Source organism: Myodes glareolus, chromosome 9 (assembly GCF_982192425.1).
Source record: "Myodes glareolus chromosome 9, mMyoGla1.1, whole genome shotgun sequence".
Lineage (NCBI taxonomy): Eukaryota > Metazoa > Chordata > Mammalia > Rodentia > Cricetidae > Myodes > Myodes glareolus.
The window spans coordinates 74,627,495-74,650,992 of NC_142034.1; the positions used below are offsets into that span (position 1 = coordinate 74,627,495).

At 50.1% G+C, this 23,498-nt stretch overlaps 1 protein-coding gene across 2 annotated transcripts in view; it reads right to left on the reverse strand.

The window, feature by feature from the left end:
* Positions 1 to 20,191, reverse strand: part of Tbc1d9b (TBC1 domain family member 9B) — a 38,149-nt gene extending 17,958 nt beyond the window's left edge. For both annotated transcript variants that reach the window (XM_087910678.1, XM_087910677.1), the window contains exons 1-7: positions 20,029 to 20,191; positions 15,741 to 15,851; positions 10,372 to 10,490; positions 5,583 to 5,811; positions 4,421 to 4,679; positions 2,591 to 2,798; positions 604 to 816 (exon numbers count right to left, since the gene is read on the reverse strand). In XM_087910678.1, coding sequence (XP_087766804.1) covers positions 604 to 816; positions 2,591 to 2,798; positions 4,421 to 4,679; positions 5,583 to 5,811; positions 10,372 to 10,490; positions 15,741 to 15,851; positions 20,029 to 20,146 — 1,257 coding nt within the window. In that variant the 5' untranslated portion in view covers positions 20,147 to 20,191. The remainder of the gene's footprint in view (positions 1 to 603; positions 817 to 2,590; positions 2,799 to 4,420; positions 4,680 to 5,582; positions 5,812 to 10,371; positions 10,491 to 15,740; positions 15,852 to 20,028) is intronic.
* Between the last annotated feature and the right edge of the window lie 3,307 nt (positions 20,192 to 23,498).

Consider the following 23,498-nt stretch of genomic DNA (forward strand, 5'->3'; position numbering starts at 1 on the left):
ACATCTGTCTTTCAGGTTCTGGGATTACAAATCGGCTGCCATGCTGAGCATTAGAGCGTGAGCTTTGTCTAACTTGGTCACTGTCCTATGCATGGTGCCTGGAAGGACAGCCGATGCCAGCATCCAGCAGAAATGAAATACCACGGCAGATGAAGCCAGGATGCGTGCGCAGGAAAGGCTTGACTTGCTCTGGCCCTGTCACTCGATGTGCGGAGTCCTGTGAAGGTGGGGCAGTACCACCACCACCTTCCTTCCTTCCTTCCTGGTGATGCTGGAGATGAAACCTAGGGCCATGTGCAAGCTGGATCCCTAGTCCTTGGTTTTTCAGACAGGGGCTTACCAGTTCTCGGGGCTGGCCTTGGACTTGTGATCCTCCTATCTCAGCCTATGAAGGGTTAGGATTACAGGGATACCTCACTGCCCTTGGTTCAGGTACCTCTCTGTAGTGGGGCTGTTTCGTTCTCTACGGAACACAGGAGCTGTGAGTCATCCTCCAGCATCATGATACCCACAGCATGCACCACAGGGCTGGGCTCAGGGGAGAGCGGATGAGGGCACTAGGAGGCTCTCCATCTGGATTTGGCCCTTCTGCACCTTCCTTACCTCTGGGCCTGGGTCCGCAATGCTGGCCTTTGCTCCCCCAGTGTTGCCACCTAGCTGCTTGGACGGAGTTTTCTGGAGGAAGTCAGAGATCCTCTGAACCAGGAAGTCACGGTCTTTCAGGTTGGCAAACAGAAAGGTCATTTTACTCTTGGTGCTGATAGACAGAGGGCTGGGCAGGACGCTGGAGCTGTCAGCTTTTTCGACAATGGTCACCTGAGGCAGCAAAAGAATGTTTTGGGGTGTCTGTATCTTAGGATGCAGAACCACAGTGGCCTTAGAGCGCCCTCTCCTGGGCACAGTGCAATGGGGCACTGAGTGGCCCAACTGGATTAGTTTCCTGCCCCGGCCACTTGTGTGTCTAAGTCTCAGGTTCTCGTGTCACAGAAGGGTGAGTGCCACGGCCTCTGTGAAGACGACCACGAAAAACGTAAATGCTTAGCACAGATGCTGTCCCTACTGTTTTTTTTTTTAAAGATCTATTTATTAATTTTGTATATAACATTCTACTTGCATGTGTCCCTGCAGACCAGAAGAGGGCACCAGATCTCATTACAGACGGTTGTGAGTCAACATGTGGTTGCTGGGAATTGAACTCAGAACCTCTGGAAGAACAGCCAGTGCTCTTAACCCCTGAGCCATCTCTCCAGCCCCCCTTTTAAAAACCCCTGGCTTTTAAAAGACGATCCATAGCTGTGCCCTCCAAAGCATGTGAGCGGCCCCTCAACTGCAAGGCTGCCCACAGCCCCTGCACCGCGGCCCCTCAACTGCAAGGCTGCCCACAGCCCCTGCACCGCGGCCCCTCAACTGCAAGGCTGCCCACAGCCCCTGCACCGCGGCCCCTCAACTGCATGGCTGCCCACAGCCCCTGTACCCAGGGAACACTTTCTGGCAGCTTCTGCAAGGCTTGGCTCCGACTGCAATGTGTAGAAAGAACAGCACAGGTGCACAGACATGGGGCAGACTTTCAGTCAATGTTGACAAGGAAGGCCAGGCAGTCACGCTTGTTACTGACGGTGTCTCTAGGAAGGCAGTGACTGAGCTGTGACCTGGTCTAATCAGGTATGAGCTGGGCAAGAGGCAGGACAGAGGGGACAAACACCACCATGAGAGGTGCCTGGGACTGAGTGGAGGGTGCAGGAGCTAGAACAGATGGAGCGGAGGGGGCTGTGGCTGTCTCTAAATGGGGTTTGTGCAGCATTTACATGTGATAAGTAAAAAATTATCTGAATGTGGACACATGCATTCATATGTACGTGGACATATGTGGGACATATGGGTTTTACATTTGTGAAAGTATGTGAAGAGTGTATATGTCAATGTATGATGGATATACGTGTATATGTAGGAACAGATCTGTACGTCATATACATAGTATGTGTGTGTGTGTGTGTGTGTGTATGTGCGTGTGTGCATGCAGGTATGAGTGACTGTATGTATGGCCACATGCAGTCTGCGGTGTATGGAGGCCTGAGAAGGTCAGATGGTATACTGAAGGTTCTAAGAGGTCACAAGAGGTAGCTGGGGGTTTCCTGAGCACAGGGAGAAGATCCTAGGCAGGGCACCGCCAACTCTGCCTGGCATCTCCAATTTTTCTGGCTACACTGGGAGGAGGATGTGTTCCTAAGGGATCGGATGCGGTCGGGCCTTTCCTGAGGAGGCCTGGAGCCTATTGTGTCCTAGGTGGTGGCCGTGGAGACAGAGATAGGCTTGGGAGGGAGTCCTGACAGGACACCACTGTTGGAACGCAAAATCCAGAAAGCAGAACCAAGGGTGACTGCTTCTCCCTGGGCAACGGATGGCAGAGCATCACTTAGCAAAGGAAAGGCATGAAGGATATGTCTGGGAGCAGAACCCAAGAGCCCACAGTATGAATCATGGGGCTGCCCTGAGGTCAGGGGGCCTGTGGGCTGCCTGGATGTGCTGTGGAGGATGGGCCAGCCTTCACCCTGATGGACTGCAGAGCTCTATCTAAGCCAGAGAGGCTCACCTCCCTCAGAGGTATGATGAGACGGCACGCGTCTTCCTCCTTGCTGGCAAAGCAGATGTAGTTATTGGAGATGAACATCTGGCCGGGGATGTGCAGCTTGTTAAACGGCGTCCACAGGGTGCAGCCTGTGTGGCCATCCAGCCGCTCGTCTTTGGGAAGCCGGAACGTGGCCCTGTAGCACTCGTTCTTGGCTCGGGCGTCCAGGTCTCTGAGGAAACAAAGTGGGAAGCTGGAGTAGGGCAAGGATTTTCTCAGTTTCACAGTGGATTCCAGATCTCCGGGGTTTTCCAGTGAGCAAGTCATGCCTGGGAATTGGAACTCAAGAGAAGGTTTTTTTGTTTGTTTTTTTTTTTTTAAGAAGGGTTTCTCTGTGTAACAGTTCTGGCTGTCCTAGAATTTGTTTTGTAGACCAGGCTGAGGCTACTTCTTGACCCAGGGAAGAGCTAATCCCACCTTGAAACCCAGACAAGATACCCCAGCAAGGAGCAGAAGAGCTGAATCCAAAATGCATGCTGGCTTTCTCTGAGCAGCAATGTCTGATGGCTGTGAACAGTGGCCTGATCTTGCTTATTCCAGGCTATATCCACACAGACATATCTTCTAGGTCCCAAGAGAGCTGCTGCTTTTTTTAAAACAAATTTTTTATATTTATTTATTTATTTGGTTTTTCGAGACAGGGTTTTTCTGTAGTTTTTGGAGCCTGTCCTGGAACTAGCTCTTGTAGACAGGTTGGCCTCGAACTCAGAGATCTGCCTGCCTCTGCCTCCCCAGTGCTGGCATTAAAGGTGTGTGCCACCACTACCCAGCTATTTTATGTGCAAAGTTATAAAGGTGTCAGATCCCCTGGAACCAGAATTACAGATAGTTGAAGCTACCATTTGGGTGCTGGGAATTGAACCCAGGTCCTCTGGAAGAGTAGCCAATGCTCTTATCCCTGAGCCATCTCTCCAGCCCACCAAGAGAGCTTCTTATCTGCCTTGAGCTTCTGGCACCCTAACCAGAGTCTGAGCACAGTCAGACTCACAGTGTAGGATTCTGTCTGCCAAGTTCCAGCACGGCTTCTTATCTTTCTAGATGGTCACCTTGTCACTCCCATCAGGAGAGTGACATCCCTGCACAACATCCTGACCTGGAAGGTGCATGGTAGGCCTACACCTGGTGAAGGGTGTAGCCTAGGAAGTAATCTATCTGAGATGAGGTCTCCAAACACCAGTGTTGAGTTCAGGAGCGCTTACCCTGACTGTGGAGCCCAGAAAACCTTTGCAATCTGGTCAAATGAGTGCGTTTCCCATGAGGCTAAAACCTGAGACCCAAACAGAAGTGATCTGCAGAGCTGGTCACCTTGATCCATTCTTCTGCCACTCCTAGGGGCAGAATGGCAGTGACCTCAGCTCTATACGGGGCTGGTCTCCTTTGCTAGCTTTGGGCCTGAGGACACATGCACACCGATCACAGGAATGACGGCTCTGCAACCCCAGCACTCATTCACCAAAGACTTCCAGTGCGGCCTCCTGGGAATCTTAGCGCATCTGATGAGGGTCTACATTCTAGCTCCACTGCTTCCAGGTTGAGGGACGGCTCTTGTCACTCAGCCTCCTGATCTGAGACCAAGAGACGGTGAGACTACTCCCTGCATTAGGAGCTTCCTCCCCATGGTGGTATTCATGGCTCTCCCAATACAATACTACCATGGTCTGTCTGTGGCTTCTTTTCCAAGTAGCGGGCCTGGGAGGGCATGTGCTGGACACCCAGCAGGGTTAGTGGACCTAGCCCAAGGGAACCATTCTCACTGCTGTGGAATCTTCCCAATTCCTCAGGGGGGTGGCATACCGTTTTAGGGCTGAGATATTCTTATGCGGCCGGGTGGGCCTGGGCAGGGCCTTGTCTTCCAGGAAGCCTTCACTGTCCAGCAGCTGTCGCATGGCCAGGTTGGCCAGCTGTCCCATGAGCTTGAAGGTCTCACCGATGTTAAGGAACATGGAGAAGAACAGTTCCTGGTCCCGCGTGTCCACACGTATGCTCTCGGGGAAGAGCAGAGTGGCGTTCTTCTCTAGGCGTGTGACATCCACCCACTGTACCACCAGACTCACTGATAACAGCAGGGACAAACACACCATTCATTACCAGTGGACAAGGTGAGACTCCAGGTGCCTTTGAGAGCCTCCCCTGGACTGCTTCCCAAGGGCACTATCCACTTCCATCCCTCCACGCCTGAGCCTAGTCATACTAAGTGAGATACGTGATCCACGAGGAGGGCACCAGCCCGCCGGGTTCATGTTGCTTCAAGCCCAACCTTAGTGAATGTTTGCCCCAGGTGGATGAGGATGAAAAGGTGCAACTATGCAGAGAACCAGCCAAGACTCTGGCCCCAGGGGCCTCACTGGGGTAGGAACCGATCACAGCATGGTAAGACTGGCACAGAGAAGGATGTTAGCCTCCACAGAGGAGGAGACTGGCCCTTGCAGTCTCTACAGGTAGACAGGGAGGGAGGTGGGCTCAGGAACTAGCGCTGACACCCGCCAATCAAGTTAGCAGTAGACTTGGAAGTTCCTTCTGGGGTGACAGCAACAGCAGGGGGAACTGAGTTACACTGGGATTGCGGCTTGCCTCCTGAGGTCAGGGTAGTCTGCAGGGAGACACCTGGAGGAGGTGACAGTGGCCTGTACCTGAGGCTCTACAAGATCTAAAAGCACTGGAGGAAGCTATGCCACTGAGCACAACACCAGAAGTGAAAAGCAGGAGGCCTCAGTGACTGCAGAAGCAGCAGTGGGCGTGGATGCAGCACTGCCAGGCGCAGGTGTTGCCTGGGCGCGCTCATCCTCGGTAGATAGGGTGGCGCCTAGGTGTGGGGAGACAAAAGATCTGGGTATAGCAAGAAAGGAAGGGGGTGCACTAGGAATGTGGGCGCTTTGGAGAGGCAGTGAATTTAGGGAGGCAAGGGAGCTGGGCATGGATGGGGAATTGATAAAGGTGTGCCTCCCTCCCCCCTTACCTTCCTTCCCCAGCAGGAAGGAGTAGAAGCACAGGTGGTTGACGGTCAGGTAGAGCCAGCCCTGCCGCGGCACTCGGCCCTTCCAGAAGCTACAGGAGTAGTAGTTGACCAGCTTCTCGCCCTCTGGCATGCCGAACTGCTTCCGCATCTTTAGCTCCGCCTCCTTAAACTTCCCAGGGTCCTCATCCCCCTGGGGCTGCAGGTTCTTGTTCTCTTCTGCAATGATACCCTAGAGGGAACAACAGGGCTCTGGCCACTGCACCTGTTGGAGCGGTCCCAGAAAGGAGCAGAGAGGCCAGGAATCCAGAATCCAGGACTTGTTTCATTAATTAAAAAGTTTAAGCCAGGTGGTGGAGGCACATGCTTTTAATCTCAGCACTTGGGAGGCAGAGACAGGCAGATCTCAGTGAGTTCGAGGTCAGTCTGGTCTACAGAGAAGTTCTAGGACAGTCTAATTTCCAAACACCCTCAAACAATTTTTTTGATAGGGGATGTTGGGGAGTCTAGGCTGACTTCAAACTCTCTATGTAGGTAAACCCAATCCTCCGTCTTACTGCCCGAACGCTGAGATTACAGGCATCTGCCACACACTTGGCTTAGGTGGGGCTAGGATCAAACCCAGGGCCTTATGCATGCTCAGCTGTACTCTGAGCCACATTCCTGGCCCTCAGTTAATTTTTAAAATTAGCTTACAAAGGAGTGAGTTTCATTACGACATTTATTTATGTTTTATGTATGAGTGTTTTGTATGTATGCTTGCATGTCAGATCCTATTATAGTTGTGAGCCACCATGTGATTGCTGGGAATTGAACTCAGAACTTCTGAAAGAGTTATCAGCGCCTTTAACCTCTGAGCCATCTCTCCAGCCCTGACATTTTCTGTTTTTAAAGACTTATTTTCTTATTTGTGTGTATGTGAATGTTCGCCATGTGTACCAGCGCTGACAAAGGCCAGGAGAGGGTGGTGGATTCCCTGGGGCTGGAGTTCTAGGTGGTCCTTCCCTGCAGGCCCCCTTCCTAGGTTTCGGCTGGTAGCTAACACTCCCTCCCTCTGTGGAGCGCCGGGGAGACCTATGAGCAGGGAGTGGAGGCTGACAACAGTCCCTCTGCCTTGCCCTCTGATGTCCCCACTGGAGTCAGCAGCCCTGTGACTTCAACAGCTCCCAGTCTCTGCCCAGGGGTACCAGTCCTCCTTACCTGTCAAAATCACAGGGTAGATTTTTAAATGGCTGACTTAGTTGTTTTTAAATATAGTTATTTAGGCTAAATATCAGGATTAGATTTCCACTTACTATGTGTGTGTGCACAGGTACGTAAGAACGACTTTGGGGAGTTGGTTCTTTCCTCCTACCTATGCGGGTTCTAGCAGTAGAACTCAGGCTGCTGGGCTTGTACAGCAAGTGATTTCCCCAGCTGCACCACCTCGCAGGGCCTAGGCTTCTGTCCTAGTCAGGGTTTCTATTGCTGCAACAAAACACCATGACCCAAAAGCAACTTGTGGAGGAAAGGGTTTGTTCAGCTTACACTTCCTCGCTGCTGTCCATGACCAAAGGAAGTCAGCACAGGAGCTCAGGCGGGGGAGGAACCCGAAGGCAAGAGATGCAGAGACCATGGAGGGAGCTGCTTACTGACTTGCTTACCTTGGCTTGCTCAGCCTGCTTTTTTATAGACCCTAGGACCAGCAGCCCAGGCATGGCACCATCCACCATGAGTAAGCTATGCTCGAGAGTAGGCCAAGTCATGTCTCCTACAAAGTCCCACGGCTGTTTCTGCCATTCCTTCTTTCCACCCCCCCCCCTTTCCTCTTCACATTTCCTCTCCCACATGGGTTGCTGGAAGCTCTCTTTGCCCTGGGTCCTGTTTCTGGATCCATCCCCCTAGTCTTTTATCCTCTTGGTTTTTTTTTTTTTTTTTTTTTTTTGGAATTAGCTTTGGTCTTAGACTTCCAACTTCCTTCTAACTTCCTGGTTTCTCTGGAGTTGGGTTTCTAACTTCCTAGATAGGACACCTGGCCCATTAACGTCACCCTAGTCTCCCCTAACATTTAAAAGTCCCTTTTGTGCACCAAATGGTGCCTTGAACCAATTACAGTATATAGCATTTCTTTTTTAAAAAAATTATTTATTTATTATGTATACAATATTCTGTCTGTGTGCATGCCTGAAGAAGGCACCAGACCTCATTACAGATGATTGTGAGCCACCATGTGGCTGCTGAGAATTAAACTCAGGACTTTTAGGAAGAGCAGGCAATGCTCTTAACTGCTGAGCCATCTCTCCAGCCCCAGTATATAGCATTTCAACCATTATTCAGATGTTTTTTTTGTTGTATGTTCACAGATATGGGCGTATACGTGTGTGCCTGTGTGCACGTGTGTGGAGGCGGTTGCTGCCAGGTGTCGTTCCTGATTGCTTTCTAACCTATACACCTGTCACTTGGGTCCAGAACCACTGATTGGCTAGTCTTGCTAGGCCGCTTTGCTTCTACCTGGTATTGGGATTATCAGCAGGATGCCATGGCCACTCATTTACATGGGTACAGGGGATTTAAACTCCATTCCTTGTATTTACAAGGTGAGAGTTTTACCTGCTAAGCCACCTAAGAGCCCCCTTGTTCAGTTTTGTTTCCTAACTTCCATGGGCCATCCTGTGATCCCCAAAGGCTGCTTGGAGGCCTCATCCTCTTCACAGCACGACTGTGAGTAAGTGTGGTGGACCCATAAGCGGTGGGACCCAGTGAGAGGTCTTCTGGTCACTGGGGACATGCCTTTAAGAGGATACAAGGATCGCTGGGCATGGTGGCACTCAGGAAGCAAGGCAGGCAGATGGCTGTGAGTTTGAAGCTAGTGTAGTCTAAATAGTGAGATCTAGGCTAGCCGAGGTAGTACGGGCACCCTAATTCCCTTCCAAGTCTTGGCTGTGAGTTGAGCAGCTTTGCCCGGTTACACACTTGGACCATGATGAGGCAAAACCCACCAGAACGTTATATTAAAACAAAACCAAAACAAACAAAAAAAACAAACAAGAAAACCCTGCAAAAATCCTTTTAGCTTTATAAGCTGATTATACTTGCTACAGTTAACAAAAAGTGAACTGATGTCCTTTCTTCTTTGAGGTCTGAGTCATTCCAAACGTTAGTGTTCTGCTGATGGGACTGTTAGGGCGAGCATTTAGAAGATATTTGATAAGGCTGCTACTGTTAGTACTACTGCCCCACAACAGGAGAGTAGCAGCTTGGCTTTGCCTACTTCCCTGGAGCTGTAAGACAAACACAGGTCCTGCCTAAACCCCAGTGTGTGCACAGAAGAGCTAAGAAACTCGGTCCGTTCTGTCCAGGTCTATGGTGTTCCAATGTGATGAAATCACAAGACTTGCTGAAAGCAACTTTGCGCTGTCAGACTCTGCACAGCAAGGGTCTGTCTGGGAATCTCAATGCAGCCCAGGCTGGTATGGGACTCACAAGCTTCTACTTGCCTCCTGAGTGGTGGGATCACAGGTGTGTACTATTATGTTTGGTTCCATAATCATTACTTGGCTATAAAATATTCCATTAAGCACACCACACATGACTTAATAAGTCCCCTGAAGATAACGCACTGAGCAGAATAAGCACTTAGAAAGTACTGGAAAATGCTTGCAAGATCAGTGTTTCCAGACTGCAGAGGAAGAGCGTTGGTCTCTTATGGGGCTGGGAGCCACTGCTTCCAGTGCTTGGACTAATTGAGGCTGCAGAAAGCATAGCAACACGTGTCAATCACTCTGCCTCTATGACAACACCACAGGGCATCCCCCAAGAATTGCTGCATAAAAAGTTAGGGGCCTTTTTGTTGATGTTTGTTTGTTTGTTTGTTTTTCAAGACAGGGTTTCTCTATATAACAGCTCTAGCTGTCTTGAAACTCACTCTGTAGACCAGGCTGGCCTCGAACTCACAGAAATCCACCTGCCTCTGCCTCCCAAGTGCTGAGATTAAAGGTATGTGCCACCACACCTGGCTGGTATGCACCTTTTAATTCTAAGGTTAAAAAGATGACCTCTGATGGATTCAGAATTTTCAGCCCATGACTGCATCACCCTGTTACTTTGAGACTGCGATGGCACAGTACACCATGGGGAAGAGTGCACAGCCAAAGAGGTCTGTCCACCTCGTGCTGACAAGAAGCAATGTAGAAAGGCCCAGGGTCCCAACAGCCCCATCCAAGGGCACCTCTCCATCCGTCTAATTGCCTTCTTTGAGTTCTCATCTCCTAAAGAGTCCAGTTATTTCTAACAAGAACATGGGCTGAGAAACAAAACAGTCAACCCATGGGGTACATTCACAATCCCAACTACAACAGTAGAAGTCACTTCCATGGCCCTTTCAACCAAGGGATGAGAGGACTCTTCAATTTCCATCCTTGAAATGGGAACAAAGCCCACATTAGGCTGTCTAAAGACGAGGCAGCTCTTCAGGGCACTGGCTCTAGGACCCCCAGAGTCACACGAATCCTTGTATGTTTAAGATTCTTCTATGAAAGGACAGGGTTTCTGTACAGCCTGTGCCCACCCTCCTGCACGCTTCAGCTCAATTTCCAGCATGCAGCGCGGCAGGAATGTTCCGCTCTGCTGGACTGCTTAGGACAGACTGACAATGGAAGTCTGTTCAGCACAGATGTAATTCTTTTCCTCAGGTATTTCTGACTCACAGCTGGAGCCATAGATGCACAGCCCACAGATGACCGAGCATCAACTGTGGGCGGCGACTACCACCCCACAAAGGGAGCGAGGGCTGTTAGGGGGACGTGAGCCTTACGTGTATCTTGCCCTTGACGAAGGTGGTGATGTCTTCCTCGCTGTCGAAGATGGATAGTGTCTGAAGCAAATTGTTTTCTAGCCATTCCCAGTGTTTGGTGATCTCTTTGCGGGAAGAACCTAGTTGAGTGAGGGCAGATGAAATCATCAGGTCTCAAGACTCAAAGCGGAGAGGTGGGTCCCAGGTTCTCTATTTGGGGGATCACGGTCTTCAGTACAGATTAACCTTTCCTGCCTAGACTTCCCATTATAACAGAGGCCACAAACACAAAAAGCCAGATCTACAGAACCCCTCCTCCTCAGCACCAAGGGGGACACCTGGCTCTGTATCCCTGTTCTTCTAGAGACAATCGACGTGGCCACAGGCTTGTGAACTCATTCAGCTTCTTTGTCCAGCTGACAGAATCTCTGCAGGGCAGGCAGATGGGTACTACCCACCTCACCGCTTCCTGCTGGCTCCCCCCACCAGTGTCCACCTGAGCACTGCAGGTCCAGAGGAAGTAAGTGGCCTTGGAGAAGGCAGTGTACTACTCCCAAAGGCTGGGGATTGTCTGCTCCTATCGAGGACTTAGAGGAGCAGCCCTAAGAGGCAAAGGAAGTACCTATACTGGAAAACCTCTCAGAATGGATGATTACAAAGATGGGAGGAGGGAACCTTCTATATTCTTCTCAGCTGTGCTAGGGCAGAACCTGGCAGGAAATGCAACTATGCCCACACACTATGAACCAGAAGATAGAATGAACCTAGGGTATCTTGGGAAGATGCTTCACTACTGAGCCACACCCCCAGCCTGAAGAAGGCAGCACTCCTGGAGCAGCTGAGCAGGTGACCCTGACCCCTTCCTGGCTAGGCCTGGTGGTCCCTGCCCCTCCCACCCGCAGCCCAGCTCACTGCTTCACTGCAGCCTGGATGGCCTTTGCTAGAGATGGTTTGTCTGCTTCTTATTCACAGCCCACTAACCAGACACGGAATTCCACAGTGTGGCGCTCCCTTGATGGCCTCTGGGAAACCGCCCACAGGAAGCTGTGAGCAGGAAGTACTAGACAACTTAGTGAGTCACATGGAACTGCCTCCCTGCAAGCCCCTTTTAGTCCCTCCATTTTCTTTCCTGTTTGTATTTCTCTTACAACCTCCTTCTCCTGGTGCACAGAGGCCAGGGTCTGGTTGGTAGAGAGGAATTTCTTTCTGCTTTTTTCTGTTTTTGGCCAAGAACCCACATTCAAATTTAGAAGTTAAACAGGCATGATGCAACTCTCAGTATCATTTCATTTTCTTTCTTCCTTTTTTCATTTCATTTTCTTAAATTCAGATTTATTTAATTTTTCTTTTTCTTTTTCTTTTTTTTTTTTTGGTGACAGGGTTTCCTCATGTAGCCCTGGCTGTCAAGCGACTCACTCTGGAGACTAGACTGTCTGCCTGCCTCTGCCTCCCAAGTGCTGGAATTTAAGGCATGTGCCACCACTGCCCAGATTATTTTATGTGTGTAAATGTTTTGTCTGCATGTATGTGCACCACTTGTGTGCTCTCAGAGGTCAGCAAAAGGAGTTGGATCTCCTGGAACTGGAGTTTAGATGGTTGTGGGCCACCATGTGAGTGCTGGAAACCAAACGGGGTCCTCTTCAAGGGTGGCAGGTGCTCTAACCACAGAGCCATCTCGCCATCCCTCAGGATCATTTTCTTTTACACACACATTCCCAGCGACCTTAGATGGATGAAATTGCCATTCTGTCTGTCTGTGTCTGCTCGCATTTTGATTATAAATTTTGATTATAAATGTTTATATGGACATTCAGTTAAGAGAAACTCGTTTATTTATTTAAAATTAAGAACACAAACTCCACCACCTCTGTCAGGTACTGCTGTGTCTAATCAGATTACTGAGTGTCACTCCCGTTTTCAGAACTGCCCATGATCTCACTCCTCGGACCCCTTGGAGACGCCTTACTGTGTGATGCGGAGACACAGAGAGTTTCAGCGCATTAGCCAGAGCCGCGCAGCAAGCCCAGGCTGCAGGGCCTAGCCTGCTCTCATCCTCAGGAGTTCCTATCTGACCACCCAGACTTCCATGTAAAAGCAGTGGGGCAGCCAGGTCAAGCCTAGGAGCAGGGAGAGGTGTGTGGGTCTGAGGAAGTTGGGGAGGTGACATCTAGGTGAGTACTCAACACAGCAGAAGGGACACCGTGTGGAAGCCTGCAGAGAGCTGGTGGGAAACCATAGGTTCTGCGGGCCTGTTGCTGCATACCAGGGCATGGCTGGGGAGGAGTCTGGGAATGACGGTGGGCAGGTGCTGAACATCCTGAATACCAAGGGGAGAGACTGGGATTCACTGGGCAGGTTCCAGCAGGACAACTGGTATTGGCAAGCTGCTTCTGAGACAGTGGGGGGAGGGAGGCACAGGTGAGACCAGGGCAAGGACGGCATCTGGGGTGAGCCAAGGACTAGGGTTCCGCAGCATGGCCAGGACTTTTCTTAGCACCAGGCCCCACTGCACTGAAGGGCTGTCGTTCCTCTCCACTCTCCTCTCTGCTATCCGGCCGCTGGTGCCATGGCCTTTTTCTGTATGCTCCCCGAGAAAGGACACACGAGGCAGAGATGATGCTCTTCAAGGCCCATGTTAAGTAACTGTTGGGCGGGAAGACGGCTCAGAAGAGCACTAGGTATGCAGGCTGAACGGCCTGAGGTTGATCCCTGAACTCGTGGAAAGAGCAGGATTGGATGGCCTGCACCTGTGATCCTAGCACTCCTTCAGAGACACACAGACAGAGACAGACAAATGACCTGGAGCTCCTGGGTTAGCGAGTCTGGTGTACACAGCGTGTGCGCATACACACATGTGAACACACACTAATTTTGTTTTTTGAGACAGGGTTTCTCTATGTAGCTTTGGAGCCTGTCCTGGAACTAGCTCTTGTAGACCAAGTTAGCCTCGAACTCAGAGATCCGCCTGCTTCTGCCTCCCAAGTGCTGGGATTAAAGGTTTGCACCATCACCACCCGCCTCTAAGTCAATTTTTTAAAATATTTATTTATTTATTTATTTATTTATTTATTTATTATGTATACAATATTCTTTCTGCATGTATGCCTGCAGGCCAGAAGAGGGCACCAGACCTCATTACAGATGGTTGTGAGCCACCATGTGGTTGCTGGGAATTGAACTCAGGACCTTTGGAAGAGTAGGCAATGCTCTTAACCTCTGAGCCACCTCTCCAGCCCTCTAAGTCAATTTTTTAAAAAGTGTAACTTGTCTCCCTGTGATCAAGGAACATAAATTTCCCAGACCCCACTTGGGTGGAACACACCCTACAAGGAAGCCCTATCTCCTGAAGGAAATCCCTGTAGGCTCCCAATCCCCACTGTGGGTCTGCAAACCAGGAGATCTGGGGTCTTGCTGGGTTGCTCCCCTTGGTCTCGGGCACACTGATGTTTACTTGCTCACACAGACACAGGTCACAGCTGTTCAGGGCGCCAAGGAGGAGAGACTACAATATTGCCCGGGGCAGAGGGACTATTTCCAGGTTGCCACCTGCCTGTGCTTTTAATCCCTTGATCCTCTAACCTCCACCTTGAAGCCGGGGTCCAATTTTGAGGGCTACACACTCTCCCCCTTCCTGTGCTGAGCTTCAACCCAGTGTCTCACACATGCTAGGCAAGTGCTGTAAACTACCGTTGAGTGACTAAGTCCCTATGTTGTTTTTATCTATTTATTTACCTAATCTATCTGCCTGCCTGCCTGCCTGTCTATCAGGATCTATCTATCTAGCAAGACAGGATTTCTCTGAGTAGCCCTGGATGCCCTGGAACTCACTCTATAAACCAGACTGGACTCGAACTCAGAGATCTATCTGCCTTTGCTTTCTGAGTACTGGGATTAAAGGCATGCACCACTACTGCCTGGCTTTTATTTTTTGAAACAAGGTCTCCTATTGCCCAGGGTGACCTTGAACTTGCTACAGCACCAAGAATGGCAGAATTCCTGAACTTCTCAAGGGCTGCGATTATAGGTGTGTGCCACCATGCTTGGTTTATATGGTGCTGGGAAGAAATGCAGGGATTCATGAGGTTAGACAAGCACTCAGCAAGCTGTACCCTTAGCTTCTATTTATTTAAGGTAGAGGCTTACTAAATCGCCCAAGCTGGTCTCAAATTCACGATCCTCATATCTGAGCCTGGGATTATGGGCACGTACTGCCACAGCTGGCTGAGGTCCACAAACTTCACAGACCTGTTATCTTTTCCCAGGCCACCAAGGAACACCAGAAACAGCATGGCTTGTAACCAGAGAGGTATCAGCTGATACAGGAGCAGGTGTCTTGGGCCTGAACTGTAACTCTGTGTAACGCTAGACAGGGTACTTGATTGCTCTGGACCATGCATGGTTTCCTCTCTTCAAAACAGAGAGGAGACTGAAGTACCCGTGAGGAGGTTCAGGTCAGTGCCTGCCACTCAGGCAGTGATGTCTGAACACTTGAGACTCTTCAGCATGACTGGCGCACGCTAGCTGGCACAGGCGTAGGTGGGCTCAACTCATCCATCTAATCTAAGCACAGCAGCTACAGTAGAATCCTGGTGGATATGTGCTACAAGGTCCCGCAAACACTGAATTAGAGGTGACTCAACCATTATCCCAAGCTAATACAAGGTGGCGGTCTCAGTGTTTCATCAGTCCACCAATACAGGGCTTTCTCTTGCGAATTTTTCTATTTAAAGATGCTTTGAAAAGAACTGGATGGATAGCACTGGGGTTCACTCTTGGGCAAGCTTCTCCAAGGCCCTCTTTCTATGAGGGGTACCCCAGTCCTCCCCAAGCTTCTCTGAAACCCTTTCTGTGAGGGGCACCCCAACCTTCCCCAAGCTTCTGAGGTCCTTTCTGTGGGTGGCACCCAGTCTTCCTGCACCAAGGAGAAGAAGCCCTGCTCAGCACTCTCCATGAGGGCTCATCCTCATCAGCGAAATGGACACAGTGCAGAAAGATGGGGAAACACGTCACCCCACAGAGTGAGAGTGTATGCATGTTTCCAGTAGAGAGCCAAAATAAGAAGGCCAAAAGCCATCCTGAGTCACCTCAGCTGGGGGACCAGGCCATCCTTACCACATGTTTAAGAGCATCAAAATGCTAATGTGTCACCGAGGAGGCTACAGTGAATAGAGTAGGAAATGGGTCTGAAAATGTCAACTCTTCCAGTTATGAGGCTGTAGTTCCGGAGACAAGGTGGAAGAGAACACGGGCTCTACTGAGGTCCAAGCCTAAGCCCCAGGAGCTCCTCTGAATGAGGAGCATCATGAGGCTCTTGGTAGACATCACCCCACAATAATGCAGGTTTCCTGGCCCCTCCCTCCCAGTGTGACCTCATGACTCAGGGTACTTACCGCAGGCCACCGTCCAATAGACCTGTGAGTCCTGGGTCTGGTGCAGGATGCGGTAAGGGGCCACTCGGGCACTGGAGTCCAGGACCACATCCAGGGTGCCCACAAGAAGACCTACGGGCAGGGCAGAGAGAGGCGGAAGGTGAGGGCCCTGGGGGCCAAGCCTGGCCTGAGACCGCTCACACAGCACCGTGACAGGAAGGCCTAACCTCGGCAGGGCTGCACAGCCAGACTTCTTACTCCTCACCGGCTTCCTGCCAGAGAAGCTTAAAACTTCCCGTCCTGTTTCTGCTGGAATGCTGGAAGCATCTGTTATTTTTTTGGCTCGGAAATACTTGCGGCAGAGGACTTTTGACCCAGGCCTTCACTATCCAGCAGTAGCTGGTCTGGAACTTACTAAGTAGATCAAGCTGGCCTTGAACTTGTAAAGATCTGTCTGCCTCTGTTTCCCAAGTGCTGGGGTTAAAGGTTTGTGTCAACCATGCTGGGCTGCAGCAGATGCTTAACAGAACTCAAAGCTCAAACCATTCTGGGAGGCTCTTTTGCAGGAAAATACAAAATAAAGGTTTTGTTTATTTATAGACAGGGTCTCAAGAAGCCCAGGCTGGCCTTGAACTTGGTAGCCAAGGATGACTGAACTGATCCTCCTGCCCTAACCCTCCTTCGTGTTGGCCTTATTCGAATGTGCCACTATGCCTGCTTCATATGATGTTGGGGGCGGACCCCAAGCCTTTGTGCATGTTAAGAAGCACCCTACCAACTGAGATATATCCTCAGCCCCCAAATTAGGTGTTAAGACAAACACTTAATTTTCAATAGCTTTTTAAAAAAATGTGCTTTGCTGTTTTGCCATGGATATTGGGCTCCCTGAAACTGGAATTACAAACAGTTATGAGCTGCCATGTGGGTGCTGGGAATTGAACCCAGGTCCTCTGAAAGAGCAGTGAGTGCTCTTAACCATTGAGCCATCTCTCCCACCCCAACATTTCTTTGTGTGCGTGCGTGTGTGTATCAAACCCAGGTTTACACATGCTGGGCAGGCATTCTACCACCGACCTACAACTGCAGCAAATATTTTCTTAAAAACTAGAAAAACATATTACGAACTAAGAAAAATACACAGATATCACAAAATCCAGGAAAACAGCAGTGTCTTGGTTTGCTTTTTGAGACAGGGTCTGTGTCATTCAGGCTAGCCTTGAACCTGTGATCCTCCCACCTCTGCTTTATGAGTTCTGGGATCATTGGTGGGTCACTATACCTGGCTTATACATTTATCTTTTATAATTTATTTTTATCACTACTGCATAGGGACATTTGTGCCACGGCATACACGAGGAGGTCGGGGATCAACTGGCAGGAGGTGTTTTCTCCCGCCACCAGGGTCTAGGGACGGAACTCAAGTCTCCAGGTCTCCTTGGCAAGCATGGTTATCCTCTGAGCCAACTTGCTGGCCCTAACTGCCAGATAGGTCTTCTAAGAATACCCCTTCTCTCAGGCAGTTCCTCCCAGAGCAAGGACATTGTAACACTTTCCACATCAAACCCTGGGACGACATAGATCGTAGACCTTCTGTTCAGCACTTGTCATCATACTTGGCAATTCTGGAAGGCTTGGGCAGCCTTCAAAGTTACGGCTGAACAGGACATTTTTTAGAATTCATCAGCTTTTGAAAGACAATTGTTTTTTTCTGGAACTGGAGCATTTCAGGGCATTTCAAGTTCTCCTTCCTCGGACCCTTTGGCCTGATGACACACTCTGTGGCAGTGCTCTTTGTCAATGTCACCGTTTCCTGGCATTTCGGCAGAAAACCCCATCTTCTCCACTGCCCGCCTGATCCACTCTTCTTGATTACTTAAATAGCGAAGTAATCAAAAAACCCTGCCCATTGTTCCTGTTTGAAACTGATTTCTCCCTTTTCAAGGAACTGCTGCTTCTGGTGAGGTCTGAGAATTCCCTGCTGCTGACTTCTCGGTGCGCAAAACAATTCCTATTGGTTTTGCTATTCATCTTTACTATGTTTTGCTACCATTTTTCATCTGACCCCCTCCATCTTTAATAAACGGTTACAAAACAGACACATCCAAATGGACGATTTCTCATTTGTTTCACTGAAATGTTAAAATGAAAAAAAAGAGTCACTCTAATTGCCGTTATGGATTGGGGAGACGACTCAGTCGGTAAAATGCCTACTATGTAGGCAGGAGGGTCTGAGCTTGGATCCCCAGCACCCACATAACGATGGGGGTGGGAGCTTGAGTCTGCAACTTTAGTGCTGGGAGTTGCCCAGCAAACCGACTGGAAACACAAGGCGGAGGAGAGCCAGAGCAGTAGACCCCCACGTCAACTTCTGGGCTTGGCACGCGTGCACCCCCCCCCCCCCCCCCCCGCTCCACACACAAAGTATATAAACTGCAGCTAAATGGTGCACACCTTTAATCCTAACCCTCAGGAAGCAGAGGCAGGCGGGTCTCTGTGAATTTAAGACTAGCCTGGTCTACGTAACAAGTTCCAGGCCTGCCGAAGCTAAATAGTAAGACTACCTCAAAAGCAAAAGAAGAAAAGGCACATTCAAGGCTTTGCAGCCTCTGGAGTAAACTTTTCAAAGTCCATGCTGAGGTTTTTCTTTTGGTCTTGGGAGCGTTCTTTTACAGTCTCAGAATAAATTACCGGTGTAGCCATAGTGCAGGACCTGACACCTTTAACCTGCTGACCCCCTCCTCTCACCCACTCTGTAATGAGAACTTCAGAAGTCCAGGCTGGCAAGTTATTATTATTTTTAAAAGTTATTTCCTTTCTTTTCTTTTTTCTTTTTTTTTTGTCCTGGAACTCACTTTGCAGACCAGGCTGCCTCAAACTCATTGACCCACCAGCCTCTGCCTCCCATGCACCACATGGGCAGCTCATTTCATCCGTTCTTCTGTGTATGGGTGTGGTGTCTGCACGCATGTCTGTGCACTGCTTTTGTCTGTTGGCCATGGAGGCCTGAAGGGGGTATTGGATCCTCTAGAACTGGAATTGCAGATGAGCCACCACGTGGGTGCTGGGATTTGAACTTGGGTTCTGCAGCCCTTAGCCCCTGAGATATCTCTCCAGGCGGGCAGGTTTTGAAAAGAGGCTTGAACAAATCTGCATTACTGATGGCTCTCTCTTGGGGAGACAGTGGTGAGGAATCTGGGACACCACGACAGGAGGCTACTACACAATTCGCGCTCAGTGGGATCTGGAGGAGTTCACAGAACGGCTGGGCTCTGGAAGCTCAGCTTTGGGGGACACAGACAGATGAATGATGTAACCAAAGTGACTTCTCACATGGTGCCCTGTCTTCCTCAGTGGCCTTGTGGTAGCTTCCAGGCTTGGTCATTGGGCTGTCAGGACAGCTGCTACCTGTCTGTAAACAATGGGTCCTGGACGCAGGTCCAGTACCACCTCCAGGATTCTCTTTGGAAAGGAGCCCGACTGTGGAAAAGAACACCGAGCTTCCTTGGAAAAGGTACAGTCCCTTCCACATTAAGAAGTGTGGCTCATGAGAGCCTGGCAGCTGATGGTACCTATGAGAACCGGCATCTGGCAGGGCTGGCAGCTGCCACACTGAAAATCGGGACCTTTCACAGAAAACTCGCTTTATAAACAGAAGGATCTGGGGCCCAGAAGGGTCCACTGGAGTCTCCTGAAAGGCCAGACCTGTTCCTGTAATACTTGACAGGCCCTAGAGCATAAGGGGCTTTGAATAAAACCTGCTCAGTAGATTCTCACAATCCCACATGTCACACAACGTCAGAGGCTCCCACTCCAACTGCTTCTGTGTGAGTGGTGGTGCCCAGACACCCAAGGAGCATCTGGGCTATATCAGGGGGAGACCATATATACTGATAAATATGTAAAAAATAAGCCTTGGGTCAGGAGCTCTGAGAAGAGAAGCCGGAGGAAGAGGAACAGAGGTCAGGGTATCTTTGATCTTCATAAAGAGACAATTCTTCGGCGAGTTGGGAGTAAAGAAGCGGGCAAAAGAATGTGTGTTTATGCCACTTAGTCCCTCAGAGGCACTTGGGAGAAACTGAGGCAGAGGGCAGGCTAGGGGACGCTGCAAGCTTCTGGCTGCTAAGTCCCTCTGCAGGAGTGTGCACACGTCTCCCGGAGACCACTGCTGCCCTCCCCGTGCCTCCCGTCCCGGGACGATCCTCCCTGCCCGCCCTCCGACCCCTCGCGCCTCTGCGCGTGCCCGCTGGCCGTGTCCTGCTGCCCCGCCAGGCCCGGTGCGCACAGGCCCCGCCGCCCGCGCCCCGCTCACCCGTGAGGCCGCCGCCCTTGCCGTGGCCCCGGCGCCGCTGCAGCACAAAGAAGGGGTTGGCCCGCTCCGTCACCCACAGCGCATTGGCCACCAGCACCTCCTCGGGCCCGAGCCACATCGCGGGGCCGCTCGCACCGGGCCAGGGCCCGCGAGGCGGAAGCGCGCGCCGCCGTCGCTGCGCCCGAGCCGAGCCGAGCGGTGCCGAGCGACCGGGGCGGGGTCGAGACGCAGTCCCGGAGGATGGCGCCCCCTGGCGGCCACACTCGCAGTCCCGCCCAGCCCCGCCATCGCTGTCCAGTCGGTGAGAGAATCACTTGCTCTTGACCAACTGTGCAGCCCAGGCGGGTTAATGTTGCAAAGAGCGTCTGGAGAAGGTTTAGTAGCTCCCGGCCAACCCCGAATTCTGACACTTAAGTCTAAGGTTGGAATCCTCAAGAACCCAGTTGTCAGGAAGCTCTGAGGCAGCTGGTGTCCTTGAAAGAAAGTGCTCTCACCCCATCTGACAGATGGATTGGGGTGGCCTGGAGGCTGGGGTCACCGTTGGGCACATTTTTGCATAAGCGAGTCGCACTAGGGTCTAGGAGCGTAGAGCCCTGTTCTTCCCTCTCCTGGCCTGAAGGCGGCAATCACTCACAGTACAAATCCACCTTCAGATCCCAGTCCGGGGCTCCTGCCGCTGAACCTCGAGACAAAATTAGCGACTGTGGGCTCTGTCAAGTAGAGCTCGCTGAAGCAATTAGGAACAGGACAGTTTCTGACTCAAAGGGCTCTTGTCTTCGCCTGGACAACAGATGTGAACCATATTTACTTTGGTAAAGGCTAGGAAGACAGCTGTACGAGATGTCCCATGTCACCTGGATGTGGCAGGAGGGTGAAAAGAAGGAAGGTAGACTCATTCTGGGAGGTCTGAACAAATTTTAAGGTCTTCTTCGAAACATGGTTTCTAGTATCTATATTTTATGCTAACTTCAAACTCTATGTGTAGTTGTGGATGATCTCAGACTCTTTGATCCCCCTGCCTCAGTCATCCCCGTTGCTAGGATTAGAGGCATGCATCACCAGGCCTGGCTTATGTGGTGCTGGGGATGTAACTTGAGAACTGTATACATGCGAGGCCAGCGCGCTGAACTGCATGGGCAGCCCTTTGAGCTGGGCTGTCATTGGCATTCACGGTCTTGGGTGCGGCAGATGTAATGGGTGACATCCTGTGTGGATTCTGAATTGCAGCTTTCAAGCTCTGGGGACTGGTTTTCCTTAAGACCGCGAAGCGCAACATACTCGGGTTTATCCTGACACAGTCCACATAGTCAGCCAGCCTGGCTGTCAAATCGTATCACTACGTGGGGGCGTGAGTATGATATGCACGTGTGGAAACAATGAAACTCATCACCTCGCACATATTAGATGTGCTCATTATCACGTCAGTGTGTTCTAATAACAGGAAAGAGGAGTTCTGGAAGCGTAAACTGAAGCCACTGTGCTTTCTGGAGAATTATACACACAAGAGTTGGAAAATAAGCCAGGCATGGTGGCACATGCCTTTACCCCAGGACTTGAGAGGCAGAGGCAGGTGGATATGTGAATTTGAGACCAGCCTGGTCCACATAGCAAATTCCAGGATTTTTTGCATAGAGAGATCCTGTCTCAAAAGAATAAAAAATAAAAAAAAAAAAGGATTTGCAAGTAGGGGATTGGAGAGATGGCTCAGCAAAAGATGGGAGTCCAGCTTCAGGAGATATGAACCCTCTTCTGCCTGCTGATAGCAACAGCAACAACACACACACACACACACACACAACAGCAACAGCAACAATAGCACACACACACTTTTGAGCATGTGTTCTTGTGTGCATGAACACACACTCACACAGAAATAATCTATAAAATTATTAATAATAAAGAACTTGGAAGTACTTGACCAGTAAGATGCCTGGGTTTGATCCCAGAATCCACATGGTGGGAGAGAATCAGCTCCCGCAAGTTGTCCTCTGACTTCCACATAAACAAACAATGAATGCAATTTCAAAATAATCCGGAAGCACCTGTTCCCACTCTGCAGTGCAGTAAAGGGTTTTCTATCCTTATTTCAGAGGTTGTCAAATCTGAATATGCGTAAGATCCCCAGGACTGAAGTGTCCATCGACTGATGGATAAAATGTGGCGTATTCCTCCATGCAATATTCAGCTGTAAGATAGAAGCCACTGGCATGCTATGACGTGGATGGACCTTGGACGTCTGAGGCGAATGCTGACACTGCCTTTGTCGCTGCTGATCTAACATGTTCCTAGGTACTGCTGCTGACCAAGAGACCAATCTGTAAGGACTGTTCCTCCCTCTCTCTCTCTCTCTCTCTCTCTCTCTCTCTCTCTCTCTCTCTCCTTTTCTTTTCTTTTTTGAGACAGGGTTTCTTTGTGTAACAGTCCTGAAACTCACTCACTTTTTTTCTTTTGGTTTCTTGAGACAGGGTTTCTCTGTGGCTTTTGGAGCCTGTCCTGGAACTAGCTCTTGTAGACCAGGCTGGCCTTGAACTTACAGAGATCCACCTGCCTCTGCCTCCCAAGCGCCACTACTGCCTGGCCTTGAAACTCACTTTTAGAGCAGCCTGACCTCAGACTCACACAGATCTGCCTCTGCCTCCTCCCAAGCGCTAGGATTAATCATGGGTGCCACTGTTGCCTGGCACAGGACTACTCTTTATAAGGAAATTTATTGAGCACATAATATATGCTATGAAATATATGAAAAGGGCTATATCTTTGTTCTTTTTATTTTCTGTGATTTGATAGTCTATAAAATTTACCTCATTAATACGTTGTATGAAGGGAGCGGGCTGCATCCCCCTGCCTGGCTAGCATAACCCCCGAAATAATAACACAGAAACTGTATTCATTTGAACACTGCCTGGCCCATATCTCTAGCCTGTTATTGGCTAACTCTCACATCTTGATTAACCCATCTCCATTAATGTGTATCGCCACTTGACTGTGGCTTACCAGCATGAGTCTAACCAGCGTCCATCTTGGGCAGGAGAATCATGGCATCTGCCAGTCTGTCCTTCTTCCTCCCAGCATTCTGTTCTGTCTACTCCACCCACCTAAGGGCTGCCCTATCAAAAGGCCAAGGCAGTATCTTTATTCAACCAATGAAAGCAACATAAATACAGAAGTATCTCCTACACCATTAATAAAAATGCAAAATTCAGGTTTTGATGGAGTCACGGGATTTAGCAGCCAACAAGATTATCTAATTCCAGAGCGTCTTCATCATTCTGAACGGAACCCCTGCAGTCCCCACCGTCAGTTACTTCCCATCTTCTCTTGGTAACCTTTAATCTGCCTTTATGATCTTCCTCTTCTGGGTGTTTCGTGTAAGTGGAGTAATCTGTCCTATTGTGTCTGTCCTCTTCACTTACCACCACACATCCAAAATCCACCCGTGTCGTAGCATGTCAGTGGCATTTTTTTTTATG